Source organism: Cadophora gregata (assembly GCF_030347475.1).
Source record: "Cadophora gregata isolate MNR1 chromosome Unknown scaffold_4, whole genome shotgun sequence".
NCBI classification, from domain to species: Eukaryota; Fungi; Ascomycota; class Leotiomycetes; order Helotiales; family Ploettnerulaceae; genus Cadophora; species Cadophora gregata.
The window spans coordinates 2,467,562-2,493,457 of NW_026695927.1; the positions used below are offsets into that span (position 1 = coordinate 2,467,562).

General features: G+C 49.4%; 7 protein-coding genes across 9 annotated transcripts; 4 read left to right on the top strand and 3 right to left on the bottom strand.

Annotated features, from left to right (window-relative positions):
• Positions 1-397: 397 nt before the first annotated feature.
• Positions 398-3,161, top strand: ONS95_010541 (uncharacterized protein). Its single transcript, XM_058504145.1, has 3 exons — positions 398-762; positions 942-1,638; positions 1,689-3,161. The coding sequence occupies exons 1-3, from the start codon at positions 518-520 to the stop codon at positions 2,709-2,711; spliced, it is 1,965 nt and encodes a 654-aa protein (XP_058360858.1). The 5' UTR covers positions 398-517; the 3' UTR covers positions 2,712-3,161.
• Positions 3,162-3,332: 171 nt separating this feature from the next.
• On the top strand, positions 3,333-5,608 carry ONS95_010542 (uncharacterized protein). Its single transcript, XM_058504146.1, has 3 exons — positions 3,333-4,006; positions 4,071-4,542; positions 4,597-5,608. Exons 1-3 carry the CDS (start codon positions 3,868-3,870, stop codon positions 4,955-4,957), a joined length of 972 nt encoding a protein of 323 aa, XP_058360859.1. The 5' UTR covers positions 3,333-3,867; the 3' UTR covers positions 4,958-5,608.
• A 3-nt stretch (positions 5,609-5,611) lies between these two features.
• ONS95_010543 (uncharacterized protein) lies at positions 5,612-8,448 on the top strand. Of its 2 annotated transcripts, XM_058504148.1 has the most exons (6): positions 6,269-6,287; positions 6,369-6,915; positions 6,968-7,169; positions 7,244-7,481; positions 7,536-7,767; positions 7,847-8,448. In XM_058504148.1, the coding sequence occupies exons 2-6, from the start codon at positions 6,640-6,642 to the stop codon at positions 8,258-8,260; spliced, it is 1,362 nt and encodes a 453-aa protein (XP_058360861.1). In that variant the 5' UTR covers positions 6,269-6,287; positions 6,369-6,639; the 3' UTR covers positions 8,261-8,448. The 2 variants fall into 2 exon arrangements, with proteins under 2 accessions (XP_058360860.1, XP_058360861.1); XM_058504147.1 differs by having other exon boundaries at positions 5,612-6,287; positions 6,425-6,915; positions 7,536-8,448.
• Positions 8,449-10,078: 1,630 nt separating this feature from the next.
• On the bottom strand, positions 10,079-10,608 carry ONS95_010544 (uncharacterized protein; the record flags this gene model as incomplete). Its single annotated transcript, XM_058504149.1, has 2 exons — positions 10,079-10,086; positions 10,134-10,608. The coding sequence occupies 2 exons, from the start codon at positions 10,606-10,608 to the stop codon at positions 10,079-10,081; spliced, it is 483 nt and encodes a 160-aa protein (XP_058360862.1).
• Positions 10,609-11,504: 896 nt separating this feature from the next.
• ONS95_010545 (uncharacterized protein) lies at positions 11,505-17,108 on the top strand. Its single transcript, XM_058504150.1, has 3 exons — positions 11,505-12,593; positions 12,644-16,153; positions 16,207-17,108. The coding sequence occupies exons 1-3, from the start codon at positions 11,904-11,906 to the stop codon at positions 16,342-16,344; spliced, it is 4,338 nt and encodes a 1,445-aa protein (XP_058360863.1). The 5' UTR covers positions 11,505-11,903; the 3' UTR covers positions 16,345-17,108.
• A 978-nt stretch (positions 17,109-18,086) lies between these two features.
• Positions 18,087-20,799, bottom strand: ONS95_010546 (uncharacterized protein; the record flags this gene model as incomplete). The annotated part of the gene is made up of 2 exons (XM_058504151.1): positions 18,087-20,654; positions 20,782-20,799. 2 exons carry the CDS (start codon positions 20,797-20,799, stop codon positions 18,087-18,089), a joined length of 2,586 nt encoding a protein of 861 aa, XP_058360864.1.
• A 1,431-nt stretch (positions 20,800-22,230) lies between these two features.
• On the bottom strand, positions 22,231-25,683 carry VE1 (velvet protein). 2 transcript variants are annotated; one of them, XM_058504152.1, is made up of 3 exons: positions 24,905-25,683; positions 24,533-24,765; positions 22,231-24,482 (listed from the first exon to the last, which is right to left on the bottom strand). In XM_058504152.1, the coding sequence occupies exons 2-3, from the start codon at positions 24,678-24,680 to the stop codon at positions 22,972-22,974; spliced, it is 1,659 nt and encodes a 552-aa protein (XP_058360865.1). In that variant the 5' UTR covers positions 24,681-24,765; positions 24,905-25,683; the 3' UTR covers positions 22,231-22,971. The 2 variants fall into 2 exon arrangements, with proteins under 2 accessions (XP_058360865.1, XP_058360866.1); XM_058504153.1 differs by having other exon boundaries at positions 22,231-24,765; positions 24,905-25,305.
• Between the last annotated feature and the right edge of the window lie 213 nt (positions 25,684-25,896).

The following is a 25,896-nucleotide window of genomic DNA, read 5'->3' on the forward strand; positions in this document are numbered from 1 at the left end:
CTATCACATTTACACGCAAGTAAGCTCGCTTCCAGAATATTTCCTTCTTGGGACCCCCGGCGTCTCTCGAACATTACAATTCAGACTGAGGACGACATATATCGACCGCATCTTCGCCCCTTGGGGACCACTGCATCAGTGGAAGTTCAATTCATCGCCTCCTCGTCTGAAGTCCTCCGTCTCTTCGGGGTTGACATTCTTTGTGCAACGCCTGGAAAGACGCCGTTGCCACGCTCCAATCTTTCGGTCGGTCACCGACTCACCGTCAAAGCCGACATTTTTAAGAGTCACAACCAATCACTCCGAGGCCCTGTCGATCTCAAGCAGGAATGCCTTCAGCCGTGCTCCAAAACCAAGAGCGCGAAGCTGGTGCTGCCCACAATTCTCCCAGTAAGTTACCCACAAAAGACCCAGAAGTATTTCACCTCGTTGCAGACAAAACCCATCAAAAGATCCACTGTTAACTTACTCATGCGCAGCTAAAACGGCCCAGCACTCAGAAGTTGCAAGGCTTGTCATGGTCAATCGCGTCGCAAGTATGGCGGCGAATCCTCCCCTCGAGAATATAACCAACAACATCACCCTTCCGAGACCAGCTCATACTCCAGAATCCCTCCTCGCTCCTCCTCCAGCCATCACTGCCTTGGGACGCGCACTACAGAATCTCAACATGCAAAGCCCTACTTCGCAGAATGGATCCTCCCCCTCTTTCAATACCCCAGATGGCAGTAACCCCTCCACGGCTCCCGGAAGCCCCAGATTGTAAGTAATCAATTGTTTTGTCCTCATGTAGTTTGACTGCAATCTGCAGGCCTTGTTATGGCTGTACTATAGAGATGTTGGGTTTCGCCTCCAATTCAGCAGCCCACTCTCGAAAGTATCGCGCCAGATATTGCAGTAAAAGTTTAATTGAAGAAAGAGCCTTGCTAATGTATCAACAGACCTCCAGTTCGACAAAACTCGGGCACAGCTACACCAAGAATCAGACCGCCAGCGACAACCTTGAACATTCCTGGCATGACCCGTTCTCGAGTCTCCCCAGATGGAAAGATCGCACAACGAGACGTGGGCGCAAAGCTGGTGGTAGTGATGGTGGGATTGCCTGCCAGAGGAAAATCTTACATTACGAAGAAGATCCAACGGTATCTATCCTGGCAACAACACGAATGCAGGATTTTCAATGTTGGTTCTAGAAGACGAACTGCCGCCGGTAACGGCCCTCAATCACCCCCTCAATCACCTCCTCGTTCACCCAAGGTTACAAGAACTCTACAAACAGGATCTCTTACTGGCATGGTTGATGCTCCAACACAAGCTGCTCACATACTCTTGAATGGTGTCTACTCAAAGGAAGAAGATCAAAACGAATTGGCTAGGCTCCCCAGCGCCGATACAATGGAACAGTCCGCACAATTCTTCGATCCCAAGAATGAGAAGGCATCTCAAATCAGAGAACAAGTCGCTCTGTCAACATTAGATGAGCTACTTGACTTCCTGCTCAATCAGGGCGGGTCCGTTGGCATATTGGATGCCACAAACAGCACCATTGAACGCAGACAAGTCATATTCAAGACTATCAAGGAGAGAGAGCCTAAATTGGGCATTCTTTTCATTGAAAGTGTCTGCGAAGATGAAAAGGTAAGCTTTTGAATATCATCGATCATGATCACAAAGCTAAAGTCTCGCAGCTGCTTGAGGCAAACATGCACCTGAAGCTCAAGGGACCAGACTATAAAGACAAGGATCCAGAAAGCTCACTTGCTGATTTCAGAAAGCGCGTTGCGGCCTACGAGAGCGCGTATGTCCCCCTTGGAAAGTACGAAGAGGACAACAATATGCAGTACATCAAGATGATTGATGTCGGTCGTAAAGTGGTTCATTACCGTCTTCAAGGCTTCCTCGCTGGTGGGATTGCATCCTACCTTTCCACTTTCAATCTTTCACCCAGACAGATCTGGATTACCCGCCACGGTCAGTCTCAAGATAATCTTGCTGGAAAGATCGGTGGAGATTCAGAACTCACCGAAGCCGGTCATAACTACGCCACAGTTCTGTACAACTTCGTTTCAAATAAACGTGCCGAATGGGAGATTGACCAGAAGCAGAGAGCCCTTACTGAAGCTGCTCTTCCAATGCAGGCTGGTGATCAGACACCTCCGTATCCTGATATCTTGGGAGAACTTGACGAGAAGAACTTCTGTGTATGGACTTCCATGCTTCAGCGAAGTATTCAGACGGCAGAGTGCTTCCAAGATGATGACAATTACGATGTCAAGAACTGGGAGATGCTCAAAGAACTCGATGCAGGAACCTTCGAAGGCATGACTTACGAAGATATTGAGAAGAAATTCCCCGAACAGTACGCGAAGCGAAGAGCAGACAAGCTGAGCTACATCTACCCAGGTGTCGGCGGAGAAGGATATCTCCAGGTCATCAGCAGACTTCGGGACATGGTGCGTGAGATTGAGCGGATCAAAGATCACGTCCTCATTATTGGACATCGCTCCGTCTGTAGAGTCCTGATGGCATACTTCATGGACCTTACACGAGATGACATTGCCGACCTGGACGTGCCACTTGGAATGCTGTTCGCCATTGAACCAAAGCCATACGGCATTGAGTTTCACGCGTACAAATACAATTCCGACGAGTACACCTTTGACGAAATTCCCGACTACAAGCCACAAAAGGCTATTGGTCACACGAACTGAACCCTTTTGCTATTTTTCTTTTTCTTTCTTTCTCATCTTCGGTTTTTGGAGTATATTGTTCCTCGGCGTCGAGGATCGGATTGTACGGTCTATATGGCACTGAAGGCGGGAGTTTCGGATATTATTTGCTTCGCACGGCGTCATTACTTACGGAAACATACGAGGAGTCAGGTATGGCAGTTGCACGAGATACGATATGTAAGATTACTGTGAGATGTGGGTCGGGGGATTTGATGGCTTCAAGGACGAACGAAAAGACAGGGTGGGATGGCATAGCTTCGGAGTCGGATTGCTAGATGGAATTGCTTCGATTGTTCGCTTGCGCTTATACCCAGGGCGTGGCGAGCGATCTACTTGCTACTTAGAAAATAGTTGCTGTATATGAACATGGCTGTACTTAATAATCTGGCTGTAGGAGGCCGACATCTCCAATGACAATAAAATAGCTTCAAAATCAGATTAATTGCCTTTATTGACATGTGCCCTGGTCTTCTGGCAGCACTGCATGGCATAGCTGTTCAACACTGCTTCTCTATGGCCATAAGCTTAATGTTACCAAGTTTTGTAGTATTCAGAAATTGTAATGTTTGTTGTGTTTTTGGTGCAAACTATTGATCGATGGACGCCTCTAATGTTCGATCAGCCCTGCACTCGGCGCTTTCGCTTCCCATCCCTGAGCAACGACATCCGAACCTCCATGGATTAAGGTACAACTGGACGAGAACCCCTCTTCAACTTTCAACTTAGTCTGAACAATTCACGTCCCATTCTCAGCCGATGGACCTGCTCGCCAGATCCTTGGGCTCTTTTTCCCAATCAACCTGACTCTCACGACAGTACCCACGTCAATGCCTCGTATTTTCCTTCAGCCTCGTAAGTTTCAGCCCTGCCCACTCGCAGCGTACCAGACGTCTTTACAGTTTTGATTCCAACCCGGCGATCAATTTGCCTAATTTCCTTGATCGCAGCTCGACACAGCTAATTCGTGCCTGCCTCCTCAAAGACTCATTCACCTGGACCCAGTTTCCATAAAGGTTCTTTCTGCGGAGCTTTTCGGCCTCAGCCTCGCAGCCTCTGCACAACCCCCCTCATCCTTGGGACCCCTCTCTACGAATACCGAAAGTACAATAAATTACAAGAGTACGGACTGGAAATTATGTCTTCTGCATCGAAGAAACGTAAGCACGGCGAGGACGTGACCAAGTTCTACGCGGTTCGGACTGGTAGGACGCCAGGTGTGTACATGTCATGGAAAGAATGCCAGGCACACACTACTGGATTTGGAGGCGCTGTTTGTATGCTCACTCCTGGCTATATCTTCTTGGTTGGCTTATTGTGTGCTGATTTTACTGCGAACAGACAAATCGTTCTTTTCGAAGCAAGAAGCCGATGAGTTCGTCGCGGGGAAGAGCAAATCAAAACCTGGACAGGAGAAATTCTATGCCGTCGCCGTGGGTCACAAGCCTGGTGTCTATACAGAATGGTCTGAAGCACAGAAACAGACCCTGGGTGCGGAGAAGCCGAAGTACAAGAAGTTCGAGTCGAGGAAAGAGGCCGAGGAGTTTGTGAAGAGTGGCGGGAAGACTGCTGTTAAGGCGGAAGCTGCGAATGGTACAAAGACTACTAGGGAGAAGAAGACTGAAGATTCCGAGGAGGAGGATGAGCAAGAGGAAGAAGAGGTTGAACCCACTGCGAAGAGATCTAAGACGAGTGCTAGTGCAGCATCGAAGTCTAAGTGGCTGCGGATCTATACAGATGGAAGTGCTTTGGGTAATGGGAAGAAGGGTGCGGTGGCAGGTGTTGGAGTTTTCTTTGCAGCTGGTGACAAACGGTAGGTTTACTTGTATATTCTTTATAACTGCTCCATTTACTGACAATCTCCCAGTAACGTCTCCGAACCTCTCGAAGGTCCAGTACAAACCAATAACCGTGCCGAACTTACCGGCATTCAGCGCGCCCTCGAAATTGCCCCGAGGGAGAGAGCTGTTGAGATCATCACAGACAGCAATTATTCCATTAATTGTGTATCTGTCTGGTTCGCGAACTGGGAGAAGAAGAACTGGGTCACGTCAACAGGCAAGGGAGTTGAAAATCAGGATCTGATCAAGGGCATCAGAGCTCTGATCGAGGAACGAGAAGCGTTAGGGGTTGAGACTAAGTTTACTTGGATCAAGGGCCATAACGACGATCCTGGAAATACCGCAGCTGATAGACTTGCTGTTGCGGGTGCGCAGTCGAGTCGTTAGCTCACCACTTACTAAGTTTCTCAAGGACGGGGCTTGAATCCCTCGTCTCGATTGGATGGTTATGGATGGGATGAGATGTGTTTCTCTACTTCGGCTATTGGACCCAGGGTATGCTATGGGATACTATCATGGTATGGGTCGGTCATGAATGCATGGTACGGAATTGAGCGAAGACTTGTACGAGTAATGTGGAATTTTTGTGGTATGGGATTCTTGCATATGTTTGAGAGGCTTTTAATACCCAGCGTCAGAAGGACGAGTTCTTTTATGCTTTCTCTTCTCATCGCTACACTTACAGCAGGTAGATCTAGATCGAGTCTTGCTGCTTGTTGCTTGTTGCTATGAATTGATGGATTGTATCTCCACTTTGTGTGCTTGATATTACGGAGGGCTAATCGTGGCAGAGAGCCTTGTTTGGCATTGACTTCATATGTACTCATTCTGCACGGCTCCATATCATTACTGTATCAAACCTTTATGTCTATCTAACTTGTACTGTTTACTGCTCGCTTATTACATGGTCAAAATACGGTAGGCAGGCAGCTTCCAACTTGATGTTGATTCCAACATCGAAACTTGAAAGAATATCACTGTCATGATTTTTGAAGCTATGAATATGATATAATAGTAAATAATAATATTTCATTGCTGGATCAAGAACTCGATGGTGTCCTCTGAAGAAGAGCCAGCAGCTTACATGTGAATATGGTTCCAGGATGACGTCCACGCTTTGCACGCGGAAAGTGGGGCACAAGATAACAACCACACCAGGGGCATGATTTCCATTGCTGCACCTCATTCTCATTCTGGACTCGTGCGACATACAAACGGTCACTGTACTCGACCCCTCTTAGCTACACAGCACAGCGTATTGGTATCTATATACCTCCACACCTTCTCCAACCAACAACAGAACACAAAGTGGCGGTTTCCACTTCGCCGAACGACTCAACCTCACCGATTCCCAATGATTCAATAACACTCGTGGAATACCCCCCGTACGCAGATCCGCTGCTAGATCTCAAGAGCAGCGAAGACGATTCGGGAGTTAGTTGACGGAATAAGATCGAGCGAGAAATCAATACACTGGAGTTAGAGACTGAGCTGGACACCGTTGGACCCCAAGGCCTCGGCGAGCGTTGGCATAAATTGGCACCGAAGCTTGAGTTTCCTGGGCATCAATTTAGATTGATAATATTAATTGGAGGAAACATGCCGACTCTTGCGATCACGAACTTCAATGTCGTTTGTTCGGTACTTGGAGGGTTTATCACGCTGTTTGGGCTGGTGAGCTATTTGTTCAAGGAAAAGTTTTACCTTTCCGAGGCATGTAGGTGCTCCTTTTTTCTTAGCATATGGATGAATGGACATTGGATTTTCTTGTCATTGGAAGTGAAATCTGACATTCAAGTGGCATCTACTGGTAGTCAGAATGGAAGTGATAATATGCTAATGCTGTATGAACAGTGATCTCCCTCCTGGCGGGCGTTACATTCTCTCCCCACGCCACGAACTTCGTCAAACCACTCGAGTACGCCGGGTCCGAAGCAAACCTCAATGCTATAACACTGTATTTTAGCCGTTTAGTCCTCGGCGTACAGTTGGTTCTCGCAGGCGTCCAACTTCCCAGCCGCTATCTGCAGAAAGAATGGAAAGCTCTCGCTCTCCTCCTCGGGCCAATCATGACCTGCATGTGGGTTGCCAGCAGCCTTATCATCTGGGCTATGGTTCCTCATCTACCATATGTCCATGCCCTGGCTGTCGCGGCATGTGTAACGCCCACCGACCCAGTGCTGTCGAACTCCATTGTCAAGGGCAAGTTCGCGGACAAGAACATTCCGAAAGATTTGCAGAAAATCATTGTGGCTGAATCAGGCGCCAATGACGGGTTGGGATATCCCTTTTTGTTTGTGGCGCTGTATTTTGTCAAATACACGGGTCATGGGGGAGCAGGACAGGTTTGGTCCCCTGTTTCTGATCAATCTGAGACACTCTGCTGACATTGTAAAGGAAGGGGGAGCTGGCAAGGCTTTGGGAATGTGGTTTGGAGAGACGTGGGGGTACACGATCATTTTGTCTCTGGTGTATGGCGCTACTGTTGGCTGGATCGCTAAAGAACTTTTGCATTGGGCGGAGGAGAAGAAATTCGTGGATCGAGAGAGTTTCTTGGTTTTTGCAATTACCCTTGCTTTGTTCATTGTTGGAACATGTGGTAAGTCAAATTCTGAGAGCGGAATCATCTTTCAAACCCCGAAATTTGCACATTGGGAAATTAACTCCAAATAGGTATGATAGGTTCTGATGATGTTCTGGCATGCTTCATTGCGGGTAACACGTTTACTTGGGACGATTGGTTTCGTCTCGAGACATTGGATGATTCCCTGCAGCCAACTATCGACATGCTGCTCAACTTGTCTATCTTCATATGGTTCGGAGCTATTTGTCCGTGGCATTCATTTGTCAGTAATGATATCATTCCTGTCTATCGATTGATCTTCCTTGGTGTCTTAATCTTGCTTTTACGGTCAGTCCCTGTACCCCACTCGCATGTTGATCTTCGCTTACTCCTAGGGTCTAGACGCCTCCCAATTGTCTTCGCAATGCATAAATTTATCCACCAGATTGAGGAAAAGAGACAAGCGATTTTTGTCGGTTTCTTCGGTCCTATCGGTGTATCCGCTATCTTTTACCTGTATATCAGTCTCGAGTTTCTCGAAACCATCACTGTGGATGGTGAACAAAGGGAAGATGCTAAGCGACTGGGTGATACGATCATGATCGTCGTCTGGTTTCTTACCATCTGCAGTATTGTAAGTTGCCATTTCCTGAAACATGAATGCCTAGATAGGAATGTCAGTATGTCGGAATGATGCTGAGAATCACTCCCAGGTCGTCCACGGTCTATCCATTCCTCTCGGAAAGCTCGGCTTTTTCCTCCCACGCACGCTCTCGCGAGCTTTTTCCACAAACAATGACGAGCCTGGCTCCTTTGCTATAAGCAACTATAGCAGGTCGTCTTCTATAGCTGGTGTCTTGAGACAGCGTCGTAAAAAGCCTTCGGGGGACTCTACACCGAATGAACTCGCTTCGGCGTCGGCTTCGACGCCGACAAGACCAATTTATAAGATCGGTGGAAGCGTCATTGCCCAGAGAGGTGGTGAGATTGGAGGTGGTAACTCTGGGCCATCTGGTAGTGGTGGTTCTGGAGACCCTGAGACGAGGCCTAGTACGCCGCCTGCCATTGCATTGGGGAGGACTATTCGGTTTCCGGATGATGAGGATCAGATTCAGGTTGCAAAGTGAAAGAGTTAAGAGATGGAGAAGGAAATGAGGAAAGGGGATATTTCGGTTCCCAGGTTTTTGCTTCCTATTGTCATGATGTGCCGAAGTGTGGAAGGATCTCGGTGCCATACGGAAATAGCTCCCTCTCGATCAGAGTTCAGAGGGGATGGCTCGAAGCAGGGAGGTACATAGGTACATATATATATACATAGATCTCCTATCACTGTCAGTCTCCGAACTCGCCAAAGTGACGTGACAGGCCCTCTTGTCTGGACAAGTTAGGAAAAAGTCCAACAGAAAGCCCGTATAATCCCTCCTCTTGCATCCCCAACATACGCATCTACCCTGCCATTTCTGCATGCAACTGCATGTAGTAAGTAGCAGTAGCAGTAGCAGTAGCAGTAGCTCGGCCAGGGCAGGGGAGCCAGGGGAGGTAAAGATACCTCCCGTTGTCAGTGAACTTATCGGTGCAGCCTCTGCCATGCCATGACTGCATATGTACTTTACTGTATGTACATCTACGGAGATATGTACGCAGCGTAGTATGCATGCATGGCAGCCGTTGGTTAGCGACAGTGTGTGTGGTGGTATCCCATCTATCTATTTGATCTCATTGGTATATAAATTTACATGACTCTTGGGGTTGACGCCATATTTTGAGTAATACCTGGTCTGCTGTTGCTGCGATTGCTGCGATTGCGGAGGTTTCCGCCTTTCTTTTCTTGAAGGCTGGCTGGGCTGGGCTAGGGTGGGCTGGGGCTGGACGGGGAGGGAGGCAGGCAAGGTAGGTAGGTAGGTAATTTAGGTAGGGACGCTCGCCACACTTGCCTAATGCGGGATAAAACTGATGGATGTTGAGGCGAATTCTTGCCTATTCTTGGTCTTTTGGCTTTCGGATGTGATGGAGTTGGGGCCGGGAGGATGGAGGGGAGGGGAGGGGACGGGACGGGTGAGAGGAGGGCGGGATATTTGTTTTCTTATTACGACGTTGTTTGATGATGACTTGCATGATTGGCGTGGAGGGTGAGAAAGGGAGTCAGTTTTGGGGTTATGGATGTTGATAGCTGATTCAGTAGTTGTTATTGAGGAGACCTCAACATGATAGAATGAAAGGGGTTATTCTCCTATTTGAAACTGTGTACCAGTACGGAGTATTATATTCAATTGATGCTTTTTGCCGTCTGTAGTAACTTCGTCGATTAAGTGTTAGAGGCAGTGGGGCTATGTAACCAGTCTCGGTAAAGTCATTTCCCGAGATGTTGATATGCGCTTGTCAACGGTTACAACTTTCAATAGCCGTTTGAACCTCATACTGAAGTCTGGCAAAGAACCAGATCTAGGCTCCGTCAAACGCCTGCAGGCCACGTGATTAAAATGTAGATAGGATGTGACGAGGAAATTGACAGACTGGCCGGTTCTTCCTCCGTTCAAGATGGCATCAGGAGAAGTAGCCGAACATAAATCCCTAAAGTCTAAATAGAATTTTCATAGATACTCTAGCCACATATCGAGGCTTTTGTTTGTTGCGAAGTTGCGTGCTTTGGCTTCCAGGAGTTTGATCCGCACCTCTCAGGACAGGCTGATACGTAATTAGCTGGTGGTATTGCATGAGGATGGCATGGCGATCCAGCCCTTTTCGTTGAAAATTCTCCGTTTGGTAAGCCTAGCCGTTGCGACCAAGATCTTGTATGCATGTCAGTGTTGGTAGGGCTCTTGAAGGACCGAATGAGAAGGCGAGAATGATATGGACAGATAAGAAATTGAGGACGAGGGGGGATGATGCGGGTTGAGACGGATACGGGGACTCCAAAAACTTTGTAAGGAGGAGGCATGGTGTTGTCAGCTATCTATTGATAATTCAATCGAGTACTGCAACGCAGCTGGACCCATTTACCTATGAAGCGATAGTTGATACGGAGAACTGACGTCTTGAGGAGGACTTCGGAAGAGTTTCTGGAGATAGGTGCATGCAGTAAGTTAGCGGCTCCTCTATCTGCACGTTTGGGGAGCGACGAGGCCACTTCGTAATCCGTGTGGTGGCCACCAAGCCTGCTGTGGCTTGGGTGCAGGCACCTGGTGGGTTCGAGTGTGCTTCGAGGGTGCAAACTACTGCCAGGCAAGAGAAAAGTCAGACGTGAGCCGTCTCTGGAACCGTTCAAGGGGGGTCTGTCTGTCCCTGTGTTGTCCTCGCTTCGCTTGTGGTGTTGCCTGGAGGTGGGCAAAACGGCGAGGATTCCCGCGTGGCTGGATGCTAAGATCTTGAGGGTTCTCGGGCGTGGCCAACCATCTCGATGTCTTGGCGCACAACCACCAGGAACTGGCCAATGTGGAGGGCTATGAGGAGGAGGGGGGGTGAGTGATCGGCACATTCAGGGACGCTGGTGCAGAAATGATATCGATGTCGGAGTTGGAAACGTCAGAAAGTACGGGTAACAGGGAAATCCCATATCAATCTCGATCTGGACGAATAATGCTCGCAGTAATACAGATTGGTGACAGAGCGATGAAGAATGAGAATTAATGACTTGAGGTCTGTGCTTCGGTACTTTTCGTGAAAGTAATGGATATGGAAATACGAGTAGAAGGGTTTGGATAGGCTGATGAGAAGGGGATATCCTTTCTCTGGTCCTGCGTCAATGCTGGCGCGGTGGGAAGAGGCAGCCAGGAGACCTCGATATCCATGTAATCCCCACCCATGCGTCTGCATTACGGCGAGCGAGCGAGGGGGCAGCAGGGGCGGGAATAGAAGGAGAGGAGAGGGGTGGCATCTCATATCGCCCTTCTCATTGACAAGAAGGGTGGGATAGTTGAGGAATTGCAAGCTTCCATTGGTAGGGCGAGTGTGGGTGCACCCAAAAAATCTAGCATAGCTAGACCTACCTATACAGCTCGATGCATATCGCAACCGCAACGTAGAATCATAGAACCTTCTTATATTGTATTTTATTGTTTTGTTTACTCCCCCGCAATAGAGATACTCTAGAACATACGGACGGAAAAGTCGATCATTACATTTCCCCTGTGTCTCAGACAATTTGGACCCCTTCTCATTCCCTCCCTCACTGCCACGACTAATCCCGTCCGCACACTGGAACCAGCCTTGAACCCGCCACCGCGACTAAGCCAATCACAGCCTCGACATTGGAGCACTGGATCCACAACAAATTGCTGGACTCGCACTGTTCTTCCACTGCGCTTGCACCCTCTCAGTCGGGCGACGAGGTGCGAACTCCACACTTCGTGACAGACAAACTTGACCTCGTGAGTACCAGTTGAAGTGCAGCCTCAGGGTCAAGCAGGCCATTGCTGGCAAACACCATCGACAGCAGAGCTATCCTCAACAACTCGACAGGCCAGATCTCTCTCACTTAGTCCTTGTCATCTCGATACCGCATTTTGCGAGACAGCGGTGACGCCTGGAATCCGCGTCCAAACCTTATACCTCCTCGACAGATAGATCAGAGATCCCCAGCATGCGTTCGTGAAGGGAGGAGCACGTACAAGACAAGTGATTACCTGTATATCGCGTCGTTCGATTCAGAAATCCGAGAAGGGGAATCAATTCGGGAATCCAACAAAGGCTACTAGCTTCTGCGGTGTATCTGGAAGGCGAATTCTCCCAGACCTGCCAGGACGACCTCGACCTGCGCATTCAGAAAGGGTCATGCCGACGACGACAGAGCCTGTCTACTCTGCGAGTTCGCCGCCCTTTATTTTCGACTCGGACATGTCTGGACGACTCGAGTCGGACCCCGACTTTGAGTTCTTCGATACCAGCCCCGAGAGTGTTAGCAGTCCTGGCTTTTTCCTAGCGGAGGACGTAGCGACAGACGGTTCACACTTCCTCACGAATTTCGGTACTCCCAATCCTGCGAACCAGAAAAGCCCTCTCCCAAATCACAGCTCTCTGCTGGATACGAGGGTGCAGCAGACGCTCTCTGCGCCTTCGACTGTGTCTCCAGCCGGATCATATCGAGATTCGTCCTCGGAATCATCTGGATACAAGCGCAAATCTAGCTCTGACTCTTCGCGGTCCGCGCTGACTTCAGCCGACATCATGATGGCGGATGCAGATATGGGGGACTGGAAGGTGGAAGACTCTATCCTTGGAAATGATGCATCAAATTATGGCGGATTTGAAGGGACCATCAACCCTGCAGATATGACGAACTTCGAATTCAGCGACAAGACTATGGAGAACGATTTTGATTTTGAGAGTGCTGCGAGCAACCCCAGTCCGTTTGGAATAGGACCGGTAGACTCTCCAGAAATGCCAATTATAAAGCAGGATACGCCGAGGAGACATTCTCCATTGATCAAATCAAAATTTATGCATCATGACAAGAGGAACTCTGTAAGTTTTGGCTGTCATAGACTCAATTGGCATTGCTAATAATTATATAGCAACATTCGGTTACCCAGTCCATGAACGGCCTGACAACTGCAGGCTCCAGGGAAGCTTCCCCGCTTTCAGCGATGGTTACGAGCCAGGAGTCTTCGCCCTCGGCCTTCTTCAACAACTCCCCTTCTCCAGGCAATAATGTGGATTTCATGAATACACAAATGCATGGAGGACCGGTGCAGAATCCGGGCTGGGCACCAGGCTTCGGAGGGTACCAGAATAATGGTCTACCCGCGATACAACAAGGGCTCAATCCACAACCATTGCCAGCACGAATGGCTCCGCAACAACCTTTCGCCCATATGGGCCCCCCATTCAAGCCTGTCATGACCCTTCATCCCACGCCTCTAAAATCTCGCGTAGAGACGCAAATCCCTATAAAGATGACACTGTTTCCAATGCCACCTGGCATCACTAAACTGCATCTACCGACGCACACGATCTCTAAGCCGAAGCTACTTGCGAAACCTACTCCTGCTAGGTCGCCGGATACGCTGGAACTGTACACATCTCTGGTCTGTACTAGTGCAATGCAGAATCCAGAGGCCAGACGGCGCGCATTCGAGCGAGCAGCATCTGGAGAGCTTCCTTCGACGGAGGAAGCTTCTCCAGGCGAGAGCGGATCCGACGAGGATGACGAAAACAAGCCTTTGAATGGCGGAGACGTCAAAATCTGCGTTGGATGTATCACAAGAGAACGGAAGCGTGCTGCACGAAAGAAGGTCAAGAAGGTAGAAGAAGAAGAATCCTGGCACAAAGATGAGGCAAAGCGAGTCATTGTCTTCAACACCCACGAGGTCAAGGAATGGCAAGCACCAACGAGCCAGCCTCCTTCAGAAGCCACTGGCGATCGACCAGAGCCTTTTGTTCCGGATGGTGCCATGCAAGTAGACGCCCCCATGCGCATTGCGTGCTATTGTCGGCATCAGAACGAAAAGCTTGGGTTCCAAGTTATCTTCACCATCAAAGATTACCAAGATCGTCTAATTGCCCAAGAGATGACTTCTTCAATCATGATCACGGACGACCACAAGACACATAACATGCCGGCACTCACTACGCAGACCTCGAATGGCTCTGATGGCCAGCTGTTCTCAGGATCTGGAGCTTTCCAACCCGACCCTACCTTCGACATGGCTTCGGTCCCCCCTGCCAACCTTGGAGCCTTCCGTGTATCTCACTCAACGTCAGATTTACAAGGAATGCAGAATCAAGGCATGCCAAATTTCAATATGCAGTTTTCTCAGCCACCTAGCGCCACCGCATCTACCCTTGTTTCTCAAGCTACCTCCACAACTGCCACGCCCCGTAACATGTCTCGACAGACATCTCCATCAGCTTCTTCAGGGCCAACGTCCAAAAAGAGAAAGGCTAGTGGTTCAAGCAAGGTACCTAGTGGGTTGGCTATGACGAGACTTGAAACTGGAGACATGGCTGTCTCACAAGGACCCCCAACTGGCTCGTTAAGTGCAAACCATTCAACAGCCCCTTCGCCCTTTACACCAAATCTGACTGCCTTCTCTATTCCCGACCCACAATATAACCCGGCAGTCTCGACTGTCCCAAACATTCCCCAGCAATATAACACTGGCCCTCCCACTCCGAACAGCAATGACCAGGTCTTCTTCTCAAATAACAACAGATCTCAATCTATGGAGAACCTGGCCATGCACCAGCTGTATTCCGCTCCTGCTTCAGCGCATCCTAGCAGAGTTCCTAGTCCAAACGGCATGAGAAATAATGTGCAAGCCTACCAGCAACAAGCTCAGATTGCTCAGGCTGTTGCTAACGGTCTTTATGGTCTCCCATTAAACCTCAATCCACACAGACAGCCGACTATTCACAAGATGATTCCCAATGAAGGCCCAAAAGCTGGAGGTATTGAAGTCACCTGTCTGGGTAGCGGCTTTTGTCAAGGTCTGGAAGTGATGTTCGGAGATTCTAAGGCTACTACGACAACGTACTGGGGAGAGACATCTTTGGTTTGCCTGCTTCCACCTTCAGCTTTTGCCGGAACGGTTGCTGTCACATTCAAGCATCAACATCAGCAACAGCAGATGCAATCATATCCTTCGCCTCCAGTACCTAAGAGTCAGACGTTCTTCAAGTACGTGGACGACGACGAGCAACAAATCATTAGGACTGCGCTGTCGGTTCTTGGACACAAAATGACTGGTAAGATGGAAGATGTCCGTGATCTTGCGAGAAGAATCGTGGGAGATGGACCTTCATCATGGGGAGGTTCAGCAGGACCATCGCCAACTGGTGGAAACCACAATCCGAATGTCAATGGTTTCAACATGGCTGCATTCGGTGTTGATGTTGAAGCCACACTCCTAAAGTGCCTGGATCTGATCGATCTCGATGATAGTCCAAGACAAGCCCGTTTGAACATGAGAAGAGCTTCTGGACAGACCATGCTTCACTTGGCTTGCTCCATGGGCTTGCATCGATTTGTTGCGGCTCTACTGGCTCGTGGCGCTAACCCTGAACCACGAGACAAGGGCGGCTTTACCCCAATGCATTTCGCTGCTCTTCACAATTACCCACAAATTGTGAGGAGGTTGATGTTGAGCGGTGCTGATCCTACTATCCGAAGTCTCCAAGGCTACACCCCGTCAGACATGGCAACATCTGAGGAGGTTCTCCGTGCTGCTCGTCGTATTGAGCATCACACAAGAACTCGCAGTGGCTCTTCTTTGAGAAGCAGGACCAGCAGCGCGACATCGCTTCGATCTGTTTGGGAACCTGCATCACCACCTGCACCCGTGGACTTGGGTGAGGATAGCGATGATGATGACAATGAGTATGAGGATGAGGATGCAGATGCGGCGCACGATGGAGCATTCTGGATGAAGTCACGACGTCCAAGTGCCCCACTCACTGCTTTGCACGAAGTACCAACAGTCAACGATCCAGTCATGGAATTACCGGGAGTCATACCAGGAGGACTTGCATCACCTGCCGCAGCAATGTCCGCATTCCGCGATCACATTGCAGCTCAAGTCCAGCAATTCCAACAAACGATGCATCTTAACCTTCCAAACCTGCCTCAGATGCCCCGATTCGACATGATGAATCTTCCTGGTAATGCGTACCTCCAGACCACTCCTATGGTTCGCAGGATAAGCAATCTGGTAGGCACCAACACGAATCGTCCAGACAGTGCGGATGGTCCAAAAGAACAAGATTACCGTTGGTGGGATCTGTTCTCCGGTACTGTTCCAGCTGCGCCGCCTGCTTATGAGGATATCTTCCCTCAAGAAGAGGTTGACAAGAAACATGCGTTGGCGATCCAAGCAGCAGCTGATACAGTAGCCGACAACAAATGCACTGAGATATTCGACCAAGCTGAGAGCTCGACTATGGCACAGAGCCGAAGTGAGAAGCTCGAAATAGTCCGCATTGGCCAGAAGAATGTTGTCACCCGGGAACAACAAGATCAACTACGCGCTAAGCATGCAGAAAAGGTCAAGAGACTTAGCCGGGACAGGAATCTCTTTTTTATCTGGGTAAGTTGCCCTGTTCTATTTTCTTATGAAACAAATATTCTGACACGACACAGATACCAACTCTCGTTCTCATTGTCCTCGCTATGCTTTACAACCGGGTTCCTCAAGCCTGGAGCGGCGCTTCGCAATTCATTGAGTCAATTCGCAACCGTCAGAACGTACCTCGCGGACGAATCGTCGAGGAATTATAATGACATCTGACTTTCACATGCTTTTGTCGTTTTCCGGTGCATGAGCGGAGTTACCTTTTCACAAGAGGTATCCTACTACTACGTACCATACCTACACATTTTAGTGCGCGGAAAAATTTGACGCCTGGTTCTCAGTTGGATAGAGACAGGCAGGAGCTTAATGACGGACCGACCCGGACCTACATCACGAATTTCATTACCTTTGTCTACCTACCTAGCATTGCTTATATTCGCTTCTTCTCTGGCACTCGCTTGCTTGCCCGTCTGCTTGCAAATCATTCCCCATTGCGAGAATGGATACTACTCGGTTGCTCGCCTGCCTCTCGCTTATGTCGCGCTGGTTTTTCATCTACTTGCTTGGGATGGCTTATCTATCTATTTTGCTGGGATTTTGTCTGGAGGGATGGCTGGATGGCTGGCTGGGTGGATCGAGCGAGCACTGCTGGGAACTGACGGAAATTTGTTCGGGATGGACGAAACTTGGGAGGCGCGTGCGGAGCGATAAGAATGGCTTTTTGTTTGCCTGCTTACTGACTGATTTTTACTTCTGTTTTCGAGGTGATGTTTTGATTCGGCGGTGTTTATTTGAGCGTGCTTGTGAGTGAGGAGATTGATTGATGATGGATGATGATGCAGATGGAGATGGAGATTTCGAGATGAAGTTCGATTTCTCGTGTACGGAGAGTTATTATTATAGGGTGGTATATAGCTGAAATGCTAGCTACAGATGAATGATTGGCCTAGATTAAGCAATTTGACTAAAACTGATTGACTGGTTGATATATGTTAAAAGTGCTGTGCTTGTTTATGTAGAATATATCACATCACAGCGCATCACATCCTATTAGACAAGGCTCCCTAGGGACTGTAGGTGAGGTTATAAACGCAACCTCATTATCATTTTCAAATTCAAGTTCAAGTCCATTATCTAGAATCATTCGCTCGCTCGCTCGCTAAAGGTCAAACAAACAAACAAAATGCCGAAATCAAAACAACCAACCACCCACCCAAGCAAGCATCTGACCGTCAGTTATAACCAGATGCCAATCGCAGATGCCAATCGCGGCGTGAATAAGAAGTGAGGAGCGAGAAGTGAAGTATGTACGCGAAAAAGAAGAAGGAAGAAAGAAGAGAGGAAAATCAAATTCTTAAGGAACCATCAGTGCTAGTACTGTATCTTCGTATGGCACTTGGTGTCAATTCTCCAATTCTTCCATTCTTCCATTCTTCCATTCTTCGATTTTGATGGCTGGGCTTTGTGGCTTGTGATAGATAGTCTCTTCCACCTTTCGCTGGAATATAACAGTATACCTTCTTGAAGTATGAAAGTCGCCCATATTCTCGATCCTAAGTTCTCGTGTTCATTTCAGTTGATTCCCATCATGCCTTTGCTTTGTTGACATATCGGGAGATAGCCGAAAATGGGGAAAGTGAGAACCCAGATCGATACCCAACCCGCAATTCGGCTTCCAAAGCAGAGATGATGGAAATAGAGGGGGAGTTGACGAGATGTGATGTTTAATTTTCCATTGTGATGTAGGTGCTAGGCCGTAAAAGGTCGTTTCCATTTTTCGTTCGTTTGGGGTTTAGTTCGTTAATCGTTACATTATCCAATACATTGATACTTGCCTGAGCAAGTATGTATTTCATTTGGCAATTTCGTGTTCATAGGTTCATATGTTCATCTTTCCGTAATATGCCTCCGTGATTCCAATCAATCGAGATTGAGTTGTTCACAGTGCTCAGAAGACATCATCAGGCCACTCAAACGACTGCTTACTACTTGAAGCCGTCATCCCAGCGGCGCGCTCTCTTGTCTCTCTATTCACGACACCACCGTTCGACGAAGCTGTTCCCGAGACATTCTTCACCATACCAGCAGTGCTGACAACCTCTCCACTAGCAAGCCGCACAGCTTTCGGCATGGGTGGCAAGGGAGGAATAGAAGGCGATAGAGCTGGGTCGGCGATGTACGCATCATCTTCTTCATCATCGTCATCATTGTGGCGAGAAGTGGAAGGAGCTTTGGACGGAATGCGGGATTGTCTCTGACTTGGCTTTTTGTAGTTCAGTCCTGGACCGGTGAAAGTCGCTGATGATGGGGGTGGAGAAGCGGATTGTTGGCGGTTGGTTGGTAGGAGGGTAGCTTTGTTCATCTTCATTAAGCGGGCGGAAGGTGGGGGGCTGGTGATGTGGTTGTTCTGGAACTTCTTTTGGCTTGGTGGTGGTGGAGGAGGTGCGGCACGAGTTGGTGGTGGGATTGATGGGCGGTAAGATGATACAGAATTCGGAATCTTTGAAGGAGGAGAGGTCTTGGATACAGTTGTCTTGGCTGTGGCCTTAGGTCCTGGTACAGTCTTTTGCAGCTTGCGAGGGTGTTGGAGGGTGATTGTTGGGCCTTTGCCTCGAGTGGTGGAAGTCTTGGAGGCTTTGGTGGATGTGGAGGTTGACTTGTGCTTTGGCTTGCTGATGGATGAGACGTCAGAGACAACGTCGTCCGCCAGATCGTCACCATCGTCTTCATCTCTAGAAGGAGTATAGTCACCTCCATCATCAGGGACACGCTCGAAGATGCTCTTGCGCTTCTTGGTGTGTTCAGCTGGCTTGGATTGAGACTTGGGCTTTGGTGTGACTTCCTCGTCTTCATCCTTGGCCATCTCGGTATCCTTTGGCTTGGTTGGTGTCACTTCCGCATCTTGTAAATTGTCTTCAATGCTTGCAGGGTTAGGCTCCAAAAGAGCTGGCGAGCCATCCTCCACGCTTTGTATGACAGTATCATCCTGTTGGGCTTCCGGAGTAAACAAAGATCCGGCAATTTGCTCAACCGCCTTCGTCTGCTCACGACCTAAACCTCCAGACATGAAATGAGTATTGCTCATAACATGATCCGTAGACACAGCCTGACCAATTCCATTGCGCATCTCATCATCACTGAATCCCGCCTCAGAACTAACATACCCACTGAGCAAACGCTCAGACGGCAAAGAAGACAGCGCACCCGGAACGAATCTAGATCTGGAAACTCGAGAAGGAACTTGTGAGACGGGCGAGGCAGAAGGAAGTGGTTCATTCAGAGCCTCCGCGAGCTGTTGGCGAGCTTGCTTGAGTCTCTCCTCGAGGTTGCTAACCCGCTTAACAAGCTTCTGCTGCTTCTGTAGATCCTTTCGGGAAGGAATTCTACGTGCTTGATGGTCGTTGACGCTGAGACTGCTATCTCCCGCGAACGCACTCTTGATGTTCGACAATGAAGCCTTCTTCAAATTCGCAAGAGATGGTTTCTTGAAATTGAACTTTGGCTTGTTGGGCGTAGATGTATTGGATTGCGCGACAGAAGCCGAGTAATTCGATCCAGGGCTCTCACCACGCTGCTGCGAGACCTTCGGTAGCTCCAAGAATATGCGTCCCTTTCTCTTCTCCTCAATAGATGTGCTACCTCTTGTACTCGCACCCGACATATCCAGATCACCAAACTCAATGCCAGAATCATGCTTCCCAACCTTTCTCTCCGAAATAGGAGGTGGAGGAGGAAACAATCGAGGCGTAACAGCCGAGTCTCTGAAATGACCAGACTCCTTCAATTCCTGGTAGATCTTCTCCGCCTTCGCCTGTCTCTCATGCAATATCCTAAGCTGAGCCGCCTCCTCATCCTCTTCTTCCTCCTCCTGCTGCTCTTTTGACCAGAATTTCCAATTGGTTGGATTGAACGAAGCTGCGATCGACTTGCCGAAGCGGAAGATACTCGAGGACCGCGAGGCGTCGGACTGGTTTGCTGAGGACTCGGCGACAGACACATTAGGATGGTGCGTGAACATCCGCGAGCGTGTCAACTTCCTACCACGCGCTCCCTCGCCGCATCCAGCAGTGTTGTATTCGGACAAGAACTCATCTTCGGGCTCAAGATATGGAACTGGTGGAACCTGGCTGACGCGATCGTTCATGCTTCCCTCCACGAACTTCGACGGACGGATCAAAGAGCGTGCTCGAGAGCGGTGGCTAGATGAGGGGGAGTTTGGGGTCTTGCGGTTGTGGAGAGGTCGGCGGGCGGCGGAGGAGGAGATGCTGTTGGGACTTGGGTTGGAGAGAGGCCAGTCGCTGCTGCGATGGCGTTTGTCTGAGTGTCGACCTTCTCCTCCTCCTCCTCCATCTGCGGTATCAGGCGTGACTTTGTCGTTGGTCTGTGAGCCGTTGAGTTGTCTGGACTCGCGATTGCTAAACAATCTCTTCGAGCCGGCTTTGGGTGTTGATTCGAGGGACCGGTCGGTGTGTTCGGAGGAACGTCCGCCAGAGCGGTTTCGAGATCTGCCTCGAGGCTGTGAAGAAAGAAGAGGATGATTAGCAACGATCTGCCATGTGGATGTGACGGGGAATTGCATGCGAGTCCACGGTACAATCCTGAATGCAAAGTGGAGAGAGCAATGAGAACCAATCTCAACTTACCTGATGTGAAGAAGCCATGCTGCAAATAGCCTTATAACCCTCCGCTATTCATCTGCAAATCTATGTATCTGGAGGATATGAAGCTGTATGTTTCAAAGCGAGGCCTGATCGCGGCTGGGAGAAGTCGTGGTTGTGGTGTTTTTGTTTGCTGGCTGACAGCCTTTTCCCGGGGTATGTTTGTTTACTTTTCTACGAGTAGCCTTGTCGAAAAATATGACGCTCGTCCCGCACTCCGATCCGATGCTGATCCCTGCTTGTTCGTCTGATCTCTCCCTCAACCTCAAAAAGCAAAAGCAGGCAAGAATGAGAAAATTAAAGAAAGGAAAGAAGATGAAGAGTACAAGAAGATGAATTCAGGTCGAGGCAAATTAGACCTGTGTGTGTGTGGCTTGCCTTTTCATGATATGTTTCGGCGTCCTGTCCTCCTTTTCTTGTGCATGCAGGTGCAGCAGAGAGTAAGACACCGTGACGAATAGGCGTGCAGGTCCCGCGTTGTTTTGACACAACGAACTCGTGGAGTTTGGATGGCTACGGGACGCTAAACTTTATCTGCGCTATTTTTGGCTGGAGGATGGACTTTTGAAGTGATAGAGAAGGCATTCAATTGTTGAATTACTTCAATTATGTATAAGAATGAAGAGTTGTTTATCCATACAAACAGGTTTTTAACTCATTTGAGTGTGTATATTCAATAGTGTCTGATTGCTTTTCGGAGTTCTGATAGTATGTATGCATGGGAAATTGGTTCATGCAGCTCTTCAGCTCTGCATCTTCAACACGAAGAACAAGTGAGCAGTGAACTCTTCATTGGCTACAGAACGGATATTGAAAAGGAAGTTATCAGTAGGGGCAAGCACTTTCTGACATTTGGTACGCATCCGCCATACCGACTTTCAACCTGGTATCTCCATTCCCTTTAGATATCTTCCGCTCACCCTCTATCTTCTCACATCATCACCACCCATCAACACACTCACCTCCATCGAATCTCCTTTTATTCCCTGGCTCTTCCCTCTTCCACCTCTACCACTAAAGTCAATCCTCTAAAAGCCTTTACATTCATCAATTCGAAAGTCAAGACAGGAATAGGAGTGAGCCAACCATCCCCTCATCCTCCTATCCAAAACAGGAAGTACAGCCGCAAGTGTACAGTCAGACTTGCAGCTGACGATCCCCAGGGCCATGTCGTATTATCTCATCTCATCTCACTACTGTACACCGCACAAACAAACGCACAAGCGCGCGAATATGTTAGGTTAAGCTGTGCGTGCATCTCAGGGGTACATGAACGAGAGGAGAAGTGCGTGTTTGGTGGTGTTCCGTCCTTCCGAGGTTGGTAAGACCAAATACCAAACTCTGTCAAAGTTCGACATTTAGGAATGACATACAACATTTCACAAACAAGATTTCGCGGATTTACAAAGGGCCTCAATAGTCACGAATGGAGAGTTGGGTTTTTGTCAAGTTGTCATGTTTCAATTCCAATTCCAAAAGCTGTTCCCATACATCCCATTCATATTCCATCAAACAAACCAAGCTAAACAACAACAATAACAACAGTAACACACGACCTTCCAGACGGTGGATTTGGCTTTTCCCTAGGTGTTTCTCTCCATTCAAGAAAGTCATCCTCCTAAATTACAGAATGGTTAACCCAGCCTAGTCCCACACCCTAGAGTCGAGTCGAACTCCCAACGTCTCCAGTAGATTCGTTCTTGAATCTAACGTGCAAGTGCACAGCCAACTAAGAAACCCCAAGGCAGTAACATAAGAAACGTGCGCGAATAAGTGTGTGGTGAATCAATAAGGTGGAGCGCTATCCACCCGTGTCTAAGTGAATCTTCGAAGGAAAAGAAAAATTCGGTCGTTGATGAGATGATGCGTATGCTTTTACGAAAGAAGTCTGGGCCCGCCGGGTTGCTGATTCGGCCTCCATTCTGACAGGGCGAGTAGGTAAAAAAGAAAGTTGAATGTCATGGTTGTATAGTGTCGTGGCTCAAAGACCTGAGTAATCAGGGGTAATTTCGTGAACATATGCTGGTGCCGCTGGATATTGAGAATGAAAGGCCCGTGAGGGCGCTGAGAGGTGATGGAACTCCGCCCGTAAAACGCCGTTAAGTATAACACAAGTCGCCTGAACCCAAACGCCAGGAAATTTAGCAACGGGCAGGTATTTGCCATGGCGGATGCCTAGTTCATTTGGGGCAGGTGTCTTTGGTTGTCGGTTCCGTCAGCACGTTTGTAGACCATGCCGCCGATAAGCTCTATATCATCCTCGTCCTCATCAATCTTTGTCTTATCACCTTGCGAGCTACCAGGACGCATGCCATTGTGAAGAGGCTCTTCAGTTGCGGATGAACTGAAGACACTGCCGTAAGGTCTCTTGATGCCATTCCTCATGGGCTCTGTTGGGGTTGCTGGAGTGAGCGGTGCCGGTGCAGGTGCAAGTGGTGTTCCAGCATATTGTAGTGGGGCAGGAATAGGACGCTCGTTTCTCTCGTAAGTCGGACTGCGTATCGGAGCAAGGCTACTTGGTTCAATTGCTCCTGGACGAGGAGCAATGCTGTGACGCTTCTCGAGATTCTCTTGCCTCAACGGCGGTAGCTGTGCGGGTATCACTGGGCTTGGAGCATAGCTCTGGTAGGGTTGACGGCCGTAGCTTGAATCTACCGGAGGAGCAGGAACATGCTGATAAGGATGAGGTGGCTGATAGCTGGCAGCAGAAGCTCTTCGGACCTCTGGATGCTCATACATGTCTCGGTCGCGGCGCATTTCCACTGCAGACGAGGGGTAGATCTTCTCTCCATACCCTGGATGTGTTGGCGGAGGCTGCTGTCCATATCCAGAATGCTGAGGCGGTGCTTGTTGATAGTGACTATGAGGAGCGGGAGGATGATATTGCTGCGGAGCAGGTGCTGCAAAATTGCCTGGTACGGCAAATTGAGGCGCATTTTGTTGTCGTTGTGCGTCTACCCAGCCCAGATTGCCTCCCGGTGGAGCGCCAGGAACGGCAGGAGCAATTGGAGAATGGGCTCCAGAACGATATCCCTCTGCACTGTTCGACCTGGAGCGTGCCTGATAAGAATCCTGCTCAATCGGACGACTGGCGCGGTACTCCTCTTCTTGAGCTTCCATCTCTCCATTACTTTTACCTTCTCTACGTCTCATACGGACATCACGTCGAATGCGCACCCGGCATCCTTGCTCAGCAACAGTTCGGCTAAGGCTGGTACTTTCAGCCAAACCAGGGAACTTCTTAGCACTAAAGACAGTGAACAGCTCCGACTTGATCTCCAATCGCCAATCAAATGAAGCATCCGGAGACATTACACCACCCATAGACTTGGAGTCTTTGATGTCCTGCTCGGAATCCGGTCTAGTCTCTTCGTAGAGGTTGAAGCTAAGAATATACATCCCCTCGTGGCGAACAGAAAGATCCGGGAAAATGAAGTAACCTGCTTCCGCTGGACGGTCCAAGTAGGCCATTCCGGACACCGGCATTCCTGTCAAGACGGGAACCTGAGAAGCAGCGGGTTGCTGGACTCTCCCATGAGCCATAGGACGAGCCACTTCCAGAGTAGCAAAGAGAAAGAAGTTGGCACCATATGCAAATGTGATATCATCCCATTTCTCGGCCAGCTTTTCAAAGATGCGAAGCTCAACGACCGGTGGAGGATCAACAGGGCGACGATCCGCAGAAGCTGCAGAAGATTAGTTAGTGCCGCCAGCGATGCATTGGATTTTCACTCACATTTGGCTCCCGAACCACATGCTCTTGCTCGTTCTGGCTGCTGGATTACGGTCAAATCATATCTAATTGTCCTTCCAGTCTTCGTCACTCTCGTCGTCGTCGAGACGGTCAAAGGAGTCGACGGTTTCCTCAATGGTACGGATGCCATCTTGTCTATCGGAATTGATCAATGGATGGAAAAGGATTATAGAACTGTCGATGCCGTTCTGGTGGTCTAAATATTGCGAGGTTGACTGTAATTCCCAATCAGCCCTTGTTCCCAGGCAAATTCCGCGACGGCGGGAAGTCAAAATGAATATTCCCGACAGCCAGAGTGATGGGTTTGCGGAAGCGACGACCAAGCGTCAATGGGTTATGCTCAGGTCAACTAACCTCCACGTTTCGCAATAATGCAACCAGGTCGACTTCAGATAATGACGAGGCAGATGATGTCCCGGAAGTTTGGAGTGCTTGAAGATAATCGTTGTCGACGTCGGGAGGTCGTGTCAATTCTTGGGCTGGGAGCGGCTGCGTCGTTCGGTTGCCAGTGCTCTGGGTTTGGGTCGAGTCGGGGGAAGACGAGTCGGTGGATCGTGTCGAAAGATCAGCAGCAATCCCAGGTCCAGTTATTCCTTCCCGCGGTCTTCGCACAAGTTCACAGCTGAGCTGACGAAGTGTGATGTCGCTGTCGATGTCGATGTCGAGCGTCGACGTCTCGAGTCGGATTGAGATGTTGGAGAGACGACAAGAAAAGAGGGTTTCGGTCGAGTGATACCTGGGAGCGGAGGGGAGGTGAAGGGAAGTGTCACAGGAAGAGGAGAAGGGAAGGGAAGGGAGCTGAGTGGCCTGAGGAGGAATAATGACGGGGGACTGGGACTGGGACTGGGACTGGGACTCTGGAGAGGACCTGGCTGGCCTGGGGAGGACCACAGACGGTTGGGTGGCCAGTGAGAGGCGGGCTGGTGGAGCGGATTCTCGGTGATTGGAAGGACTAGCGGGCTTGGGGCTTGGGCGTTGCTGATGGGATCGCTGACTGGTCGGGTATGTGTGGATACTGTGGATACTGGACGTGCCCAGAACCTAAGCCAGGCTGCACCGGGTGCTGCTGGTCTGGTCTGGCGGGCCCTAAACCCAGGGAAGAAGCAGCGTGCAAGCGAGGTGAACCCTTGACCCTCCGCCCTTCACCCTTGACCCTTCACCCTTGACCCTTCACCCTTGACCCTTCACCCTTGACCCTTCACCCTTGACCCTTCACCCTTGACCCTTTGCTCGCCCGCGCCCGCGCCCGCGCCCGCTCCCAGTCCCAATCCCAGTCCAGTACTGTACGGAGGTAGTGTCCCACCAACCTCAGCCCTCCCAGCTTTGGCTCTGCTTGATCCTTAATC